This window comes from Megalops cyprinoides, chromosome 17, assembly GCF_013368585.1.
Source record: "Megalops cyprinoides isolate fMegCyp1 chromosome 17, fMegCyp1.pri, whole genome shotgun sequence".
NCBI lineage: Eukaryota > Metazoa > Chordata > Actinopteri > Elopiformes > Megalopidae > Megalops > Megalops cyprinoides.
Window position 1 is genome coordinate 14,665,212 of NC_050599.1, and position 9,121 is coordinate 14,674,332.

At 44.5% G+C, this 9,121-nt stretch overlaps 1 protein-coding gene across 1 annotated transcript in view; it reads left to right on the forward strand.

The window, feature by feature from the left end:
- The window catches only part of galnt14 (UDP-N-acetyl-alpha-D-galactosamine:polypeptide N-acetylgalactosaminyltransferase 14 (GalNAc-T14)), a 64,432-nt gene extending 56,219 nt beyond the window's left edge, over window positions 1–8,213 (forward strand). Inside the window, exons 11-15 of the mRNA XM_036549715.1 lie at window positions 323–415; window positions 785–868; window positions 1,610–1,754; window positions 5,568–5,687; window positions 7,547–8,213. Of these exons, the coding sequence (XP_036405608.1) occupies window positions 323–415; window positions 785–868; window positions 1,610–1,754; window positions 5,568–5,687; window positions 7,547–7,705 (601 nt within the window). The 3' untranslated portion in view covers window positions 7,706–8,213. The remainder of the gene's footprint in view (window positions 1–322; window positions 416–784; window positions 869–1,609; window positions 1,755–5,567; window positions 5,688–7,546) is intronic.
- Window positions 8,214–9,121: the final 908 nt, after the last annotated feature.

The following is a 9,121-nucleotide window of genomic DNA, read 5'->3' on the forward strand; positions in this document are numbered from 1 at the left end:
TTTTAATACCTCAGGCTAGAAAATTTGGGTCCTGCACATGCTACTCTCCATATCACTGTGAGAAAAAAATCATTTCCAGAGCATTACAAATTATTCTTATCTTCTGCGTTTCTAGCAGTCATTGTCAAAATTCTCCCATCCATCCAGACAAAACATAACTTTAGATGCTGATAAGAACAAGCCACAGGATGAATGGGGGTCACCCTCTGGGAAACAGCAGTAATCCCATGAGGTTCACTTCTCAGAGTTGCTGGGATTTAAACTGTGAAGACCTGTTAGAGGCTGCAGGAGATGGGTCTCACTGTGTTTTTCTGCCTTTTAGGAACACTAGGCGAACGGCGGAAGTGTGGATGGACGAGTTCAAACTCTTCTACTACTCGGCTCGACCGGCCGCCAGGGGAAAGCCCTACGGGGAGTGAGTGACACGCTACACGCTTCCTACTCTCCCATTATCTCTCTTTCAAAAGCAGCGGTCGAGACGCAGAGCGCTGCAAACGACACTTTATACAGCAAAGACATAGAGTCGCTCACAGCTGATTATCAAATGTAATTAGCCAGTGTGAAATGAAAGAGCTGGGAACAGCAGAGGGTCGAGGGTTCACACCATGCACTCGGCTGCTTCTAAAGAGGGATCTGTTTGCAGCCCTGCTTGGAATACCAATGACTGTGGCGTGGTTAGTCTTGATTACATTTTTTTCCTCCAGTGTCTGTTTTATGATAAGAGGTTGGCTGTGTTGTGGAGATGTATTTTTCCCTAACTGGACTCGTTCTCCTGTTTTATCAGCGTCCACAACAGACAGGAGCTCCGCAAGAGTCTCAAGTGCAAATCCTTCAAGTGGTATCTGGACAACGTCTATCCAGAACTCAAGTGAGAGCAGCACTCTGCGTACTTTTCATTAATGCATTGTCATTCAGCAATTTTTCAGACTTGACATATTGATGGGCCAGCAAAACTCCCAACATTTGGAGTGAAAGCGATTTGTTGATCAGTTGAGTCCTGAGTCAACTGCGACAATAGCGTGTCTGGAGAAGATGCTAATGCCATCTTGTTTCCTGGATGGTGTTGCCAGGGAAATTGACAGTGTTGTTGCGTGGGGTGCTCTCCGCCCCCCCCCCAGCAATGGTGCTCCTGTTCGCTGCAGTGTCATCAGCATTCTGATGGTGGGTGAAAAACGATTCCTGTTGTCGTGGGCCTGTGATGAATGCGGCCCCACCGGTTCCAGGATCCTCTCTGCTGACTAAGTGAACGAACCAAGCGCACTGGCAGCTCCCTCATTATTTACAAGGCGTTTCCATCCCTCTCTGCCGGAGCTGTGCGTTCAGCAGTGTCCTGATGAATGCACCTGGCCCCGAGTGCCATTCATAACAGTACGTTTTAATATGCGCTGTAATTCAGCACAGACCTGCCCTGGAATATCATTCAGGCTGGGCCACAGAATGCAGCGTGCAGGACTACCAGACAGCTCATCTCCCTTTATGTGTGGAGATGGCTTTATGAACCCATCAAGCTAATCAGTGAAAAGGTGTGGACATCATTTGAAGAATACTGTATGTATGTCTGCGTCACGCTGTGTACTACCATAGCTCTCTGCACCTCTCCCTCTCCCAGGATCCCAGACGACTCGGACTCCAAGTCCGGAGTGATCCGGCAGAGGCAGAACTGCCTGGAGTCTCGCAAGGTGGAGGGTGAGGACCTGCCAGTGCTGACGCTGGGACCCTGCATCGGGACCAAGGCGGTCCCCGCGTTCAACCAGGTACAGTATCCTGCTGCCTGCTTGCCCAACAGGCCCAGTTTTGGTGGGCCCCCCTCCCTCCCAGACGCGAACTCCACAGGCCGGCAAAATGCGGGGCGGGAGAGTCCTTTCCCCGCCAGTGCGCCCGATGTCACGCTCCGCTTTTACAGCACTGTACGGCTCAGCGGACATGCATCGTCTTGCGCGTGTGGAATTCGCCCAAGCGGATGGCTCAGACAGGCCTGGCCCCCCGTCCGGGCTGTCGCGCTCTGCTCGGCTAACAGCCGATTCCTCACTGTCAGTGCCACCAGCAGGCGCAGGCACCCACACCACTCAAAAGACACTTCTGCTGCAGATAAGCACATTTTCACAATGTCTGTCTGTCATGTCACTTGTCTGTTAAGCCTTGCTGTTGTTCCAGGGGCCTCTGAGTGTTATTGGATTCAGGTGAGTGTGTGTAGCATCACGCTCAGTTTGTCTTTTTTATGTTTGTTCAGAAGCGTGCAGTATAGCAAGCCGTGAGCAGGCTTGTTTTTTTTTTTTTTCGCCCAGTCAAATAACATTCCACCTGCTGATGGGTAATTAGACGATGCAAATGAGGTACTAGGGGGATAGAAGGGTGATGAAAAAAGGCAAGGACAAGTTCAGCTGGTCAGGCTTGTTTGTCACAGTATTACCACAGGAATTCGTTCACCAGGGAAGCTAATGAGGGTTTTTTTCTTTATGTAGCCTAATATCCAACACTGAAATCACAAGCGGCAGAGCATAATGAATATGTAATCAGCAACGGATGAGTTGAGTCTGCATGGTTGTGTTTTTGTGTATGCAGGGAAGGCCTGTTTAGTCCTGGGAGAAAACTGATGTGTTGCTGACATGAAAAAACAGAATAATGTATTTCTCATCTCTATCATAAAATGAAATAAAAGCATACAGCGAAACAGCCACAAGACTGTGTAGGGCCTCACACAGTCCAGGGTTTGGCACCCCTTAATGGTGACTGGATATAGCCTGTGCATCTGGAGACCATGCTGAAGTAAACTAACACATTTAAATTTTCCTACCACCTACCGTCATAAAGCAGGGCTGTAATCGCAGTCTGATTAGATTGAATGTGGACCACGTTCCCATGTTTTCACATTCAGCTCTATCTTATCCTGTTATACGGAGATATGATAACGCCCTCTACTCACTGACCTTCTAATCCGCCACGCGATGTGACCCACCTGCCGCTTATCCCATAATCCCGCGGTATCTCATTAATGGACCTGCTTGGTTTGGAGCACCCATATCGCACCCCAGCGCTAATTCCTCCACGCTCAGTTCAGCCACTTAAGTTCCCCTTGCCAGGGCTGGCATTTCGGATAAACTGACACGTCTCGAGTGGCCTCTCCACTGTCCCTTTTTTTCTTTATTTTTTTTTCGGATGAGGTGAGATTCACTGCAGTAAGGCGGTAAATAAGCCGAATGCTTCCGTGTGCTCAGCTGTGATAGAGAAGGATTGGATCCCATACCGGCTAGGCAGCTCGCTGAGGTGCAGCTTGTGTGCTCACTGTTCCCAGAGCAGTGTTGGAACTGAGCAGGACTGCAGTACACTATCCACACACCCTGCACTGGTTTCAGGGCCTGTTCTGAGATTTCACATCACAGGCATGTCATCTCTGTCATCTTTTGTCCTAGTTTCCCAAAGAGTTTTATTACTTGTAAGCAGTGTTTCATGAGAATTTGAATATTGCTTCGCTGGCAAAGAAGTGTTGCTGTGACGATCGATATGTCCCAGACTGACCTGATACTGTTCCCGAGACAAAGGACAGCCATTAAAATGTGTCTCACACAGTACACTGAACACACCTAAGGTGACACCCCTGACCTACATATGGTAGCAGTAATTTGGCTGTACTTTTTTAGGAAGTCATTTTCAAAAGCCATGTTAATATTTGATGAGTGTTCCATTTAAAGTCCCAGACTCAGCATCACCTTAAGACATAAATTGTGGTAGAAAATGTGAGAAGAAAATGCCTTGAACAGGATAGACCTTAGACAGAAATGTAGCCTGTTCAGCATGATACCCATAGCTGTAGAAAAAGACAGCCGCTACAGAGACCAAACATTTTGGCATAAGCCTTGATTTCCTCTTCCCTGCCAGTGCAGGATGCAGTGCAGTAGATGTTTTCTCACTGTTTGACCTTGATGAATGCCGGTAGGACAGAGAAGCAGCGAATGTTCTCATTACCGCTGGTGTTTAAAAGATGTCCCCTTAATTGCCTTCAATTACATTCAAGTCATCATCCTTGTGTCTGCTTATTGCCCTCAGGTGTCCTTTGCTGTCAACACATCTCTAATGTAATATTATACCAAGGACAGATTTATTGTTTCAAAGGATAATTAAATGATGAAACTTGCTGAAGAGTCAAGGCTGTCGATCTCCCGGACATATACTGTACAATATAAGTTTAAATGCATGTGTGCGTGTAGATATACTGTACATATTGCACATGCATAGTCTGAGTTGTCTTGGTAACTTGCTTGCAGTCCGGGCAACTGATGATACACATTTACACCCGAGGAGGCGTTTTACCAAAATCCAAAAGAAATATGAGACTGTCTACAAAACCCTCTGTTCAAATTCGCAACAGCATATTGGCAGTCAAGTACATGATAAAAAGTATGCATAATTATAACTAATTAAAGCTAAGTGTAAACTGTATTGAAAAAATGTAAAAGATGATACAAAAACAACAGACCTCTTCAGATGTTGATTATGGACCACTTGTGCAAAATTTTTGAATACCCTTTCTTTCTTCCTCAAGACAATACAGCAAAAGTTACAGACATTAACGGTAACCATGGTTTAAGTGTGACTGTTTATCTAGCAATCTGGTGTGTCTGGCCAAGGGTGTGGACTAACAGCTGGAATCAGGAAACATTTTAACCATCTGTTAAAACATACACTCTGGCTGACATTATAGTCCCAAACACATCTCTGTGACTTAATATGTATAAACAGCTGGAGGCTTGTTGATCAATCAACATGTTAAGACATTACTGTTAACCAAGCAACCTTAGCCCAGTGTTTCTAAACTAAGGCATACAAGGTAGGTACAGCACTTGCTGGCTGCAGTAGGCCTTTATCGAGCCTGTAATGACTTGTTTGAGCTGTGTTACTTTGCAGCCTGTCCTAAAGAATTTAGGTACTCCTCTCATACTCACATTTTCTCTCGCAAGGAATGGATGCACTGTAAAGTGAATATGCATGGCACACAGCCACAACTCTCAGCAAGTTGTGATATGTGTTATAGGAATGTATCCACTGTTTTCCTCCTCAGTAATGAGGCGCACACCCACAGATACACTGTTTGGAGTGTGTAGTAATCCACAGATCTGACTGTATTACGGCTCTAGAGACTCACGCACGCACACACACTCACACACTGTTCAGAACGTGTCACAATAGGTGGAACCAGTGTATATTTATCAGGTGTGAAAGCACAGACTGTCATTGCGAATGATGAAGAGAAATGAGGTGATTGTGTAATTCTGTAGTATGGCCTGATAATCCTTACCTGCATTTCTTCCCCACATCCTTCTTACCTCCTTATCTAGGATATTCTGATTGGTAACGGTAGTTTCTGGTGCTGTGTGCATTCGTATGCTAGGTATTGGTGTTCTTATTTAGACTGTGTCCCTTAAAGAATGTCCATAAGAAGCCAGCAGATCAGAGCCCCTCATTGACCTTCAGCTATAGCAGAGACGGATTTTTCAGTGCAATGCTTGTGGAGCTGAATGTCTAGAGTGTATATAAAATGTATGCGGTAACGCTGCGAAATATTTCCCCAGGAGTGGATCTACACACACGGCCAGCAGATCCGCCAGCAGCAGCACTGCCTCTCCCTCTCCACCACCTTCCCAGCATCCCAGGTCCTGCTCATGCCCTGCAACATGGGAGACGGAAAACAAGTAAGAGCTCCGCGGTGCCCTTGGCCTCGCACACGCTGCCATCCACCGCAGTCTGGAGTCACAAATCCAGAAAGACACTTCTGACAAGTCATAAATCAAGTTTCACTTACAGCCTCTGATAGCTCGCTGGAGAACCCCCCCCCCCCCCCCCCGAGATCTTTCCGGCAAACCCACAGTCCACTGGCAGCCGCAGACAGCTGCAGACAGCATTACTCTTAGATGGAAACCGGCTTCTGCTGTCTCTCTCAGGATGTATACCTGGACATGTAACTTTTAGTGTTTTTTTTTTTCCGCATGAATCAGTGTTAGCAGTCTGAAGAGTCAGAAGTGCCTTAAAACACATAAATTGAACCTTCGGCTGATGGGATGCATTAGAATGTGCATGCCCGTGTGTTTTTGAATCACGCTGTGTTGGGTAATAAAATATTTGTGTGTCCACTAATATATTTAAATAATGAAAGCAGAGGTGAGAGAGAAGGAGAAAGTTAAATCAAGAAAGGAGACCTCTATGGCCAGGTCTGTTTGTCTGTTTTACAGTGGTACAACCTGCAGCGTTACACATACAGACCTTAACAAATCCAGATTTACTAGTGTAGCGTGACCTGTAATGCTTGCCATGGAGAAATTACACCAGTTATATATATATATCATGGGTACAAGGCTATTTCCATTGTTTCACTGTTTTCAAAATCAGCTTCAAATCGCTCAGTTCGCTTAGAGTTTGAATTGTTCTGTTTGGCCATTTTGAATTGCAAATGAGTTATATCTCCCCAGTATTGCCAGAAACACTATCTCAACGGATGAATTTAAACGGTCCTGTGTGTTTACTGCCGGCACATATCATTACACCACACTACATTCTCCAGGTGTATTTCCCGGCTGTAAGTAGATTCCCAGAGCAGCATGTTCCATCTCAAGCATGCAGAAGGAGACTGGAAACTGCACAGCGATATCTAATTAGAGCCACATTGATACAATCCCGCAGGCTGTGCATGGCTGAAGGTAGAGCCCAAGAACATGCTTCCGAATCATTTGCGATTCAACAGCCAGTAGTAACAAGAGTGACTTTGAGGCCCTTCAAACCCTGAATACTAATTAATTTAGTTTGAACTATTTTCTTTTTCAATTAAAGAAACGGTCTCCCACTGCTAGAAATGTGTCACGGCAATCTGAGAGGATTCCCTTTGATCAGGGACACAAAAGAGGAGAGCTTGTTTCTGTTCAGTTACTTCTAAAAATATGCGTACAGTAAATGCACTGAACAATGCTGCTCCTCATCACTGTGCATTACATATTCCATTTGTAGTCATTCCTAATGGGAGATGGTGCATAGCAGATATGCCCATCAACACAGAGTGTTTTCAATTCTCACTAGATCTTTATATGAAACCCTTTCACTTTCAGAAAATCACACAATTGCTCAAGCACTAGTTTCTGTAGTTTCAATGGATGTGAGGATGTCACTTCCATATTGATATTTTAAACTGGTCAGGTTTCAAATAGTAAAAAAAAAAGCAACTGTTCGTAACCGAATCATTCAAAATCCCGCGGCCCAATTTATGCACATAACAAAAAGTAAGGCAACAGAGACACCTAGTGGTTAAGGCGTGATCACAATGATGCCATGTTTTCTGGAATATCATCTTTGTGAGTTTGTTCAAACACATAAACGTGGATCAACAATGATGGCTTATGTTTAAAATGATATGTAATATGTACACATCCAGCTTATGACAAAGGGAGTAAACAAACTGTCATGCTACCAATGCACAGTTCTATGGATCTGCACTGAATTCTAATTTGAATTTGAAATTGTCTCATTTTTGCACCCATGCATTTTTTTGTCTTTTGTCCTCCAGAGGTGGCAGAAGTCTGGTACGCACATTGAGCACCTGGCCTCTCACTTTTGCCTGGACAGCGAGATGGCTCTGGACGGGATTGAAAGCAGTAAGATGCTGGTGATAAGCCCTTGTGAACCGTCAGCCTACACGCAGCGATGGGACGTGCCCTTCTCGTGACCGCGGGACCATTGTGGGGGAAGCATCGCGCTCGGCTGCAAATGCGATTGGGACCAACCAGCACTCCCTCTGCCTCAGAGTGCTGCAGCAGGAAGAAGAGAGGGGAATCAGGACGCAGACACCAAAGATGGCTGACGCGGGGGGGCATCTTGCCCCCCTCTTCGTCAGTCACTGAAATTTCTCATTCGTTGGAGAGTGGGACTCGGACACTTAAATGATTCCTCTCTTCAGGACGCTGAATGTCATCCACATGGCAAGAAGGCAGGACTGACAACTCATGCCATGTGACTGGATGGGAAGACACTGGAGAATTCATGTGCTTCATTGCAGTGGTTACTGAAGTGTTATCCTCTGTTGTGGCATTACCAGTAGGTGAAAGAACTATCCTTGCCTCAATGCTATGGTTAATATCAACTGCTGTCTGAAAAGCCAGTAAGACCAATGACACAACTACAAGTAAAATCTGCAACTTGTTTTAAGTTAAAGGTTTACATTGCCCTCAGTGGGGGGGGGGGGGGGGGGGGGGGTGTTGGGACATCTGAAAGAAAACAAAACAGGCATGAACTTGTGTCCGATTACTGGTTATGATTGATGGTTATGATTTATCACTGGCACTACGTCTCTCTCTACTGGCTCTTGAGTATCATGAAAGTAACGATTTCTTTTTCAGTTATTACTTTGATCAACTGTGGAAAATGTTGGTAAAAGAGAAAATAAAATTCTGAAAAGTGTTTATTATGTGTTGGTTTTGTCAAGACAATATGAATTTCTATTTTCTAAATGAATTAGTTCATGGAGACATTATGAATACCACAACCATTGTATTATAGTAGGAGATCAGTCTGTCTATCAAAATTAAGCTAAATACTGAAATGCTATTCACTTTGATTGTGACCAATCAATGAAATGCAGTTGTGGTATTAAACCCCTTCAAAATATTCAGTGAGGATATTACAGAGTCTAATTGTAGTTTGACTGGTTGATTAATTGATTTGTAAATTGCACTCACAAATAATTTTTTTATCAGAAATAATTGCCACAGCTGATTATCTATACCCAGTTTTATCTAAATTAACTTTTACTGGCAGTCGCTGGGACATTCCTAGTAGAAACATAAAAGCCCTATGTGAAAGAAACACCCATATGCATAGGTTGTCCAACAACAATCACAGCAATTAAAAATATACAGTTATGCCACAAATTAATTTTTGATAATGCAATATTACTATTACAGGGGCACACAAACGCAAAGGCACTCAACTGTACAATTGTATGAAATATAAAACTATACAAATACAAAGTCCATAATCCAATTGCAGATAGGAGTACCCAGGCCTAGGTCCCTCAGTTTCAGGACCAGCTTGGAGGGAACAATTGTATTGAACACAGAGCGGTAGTCAAAAACAACAGTCTGAT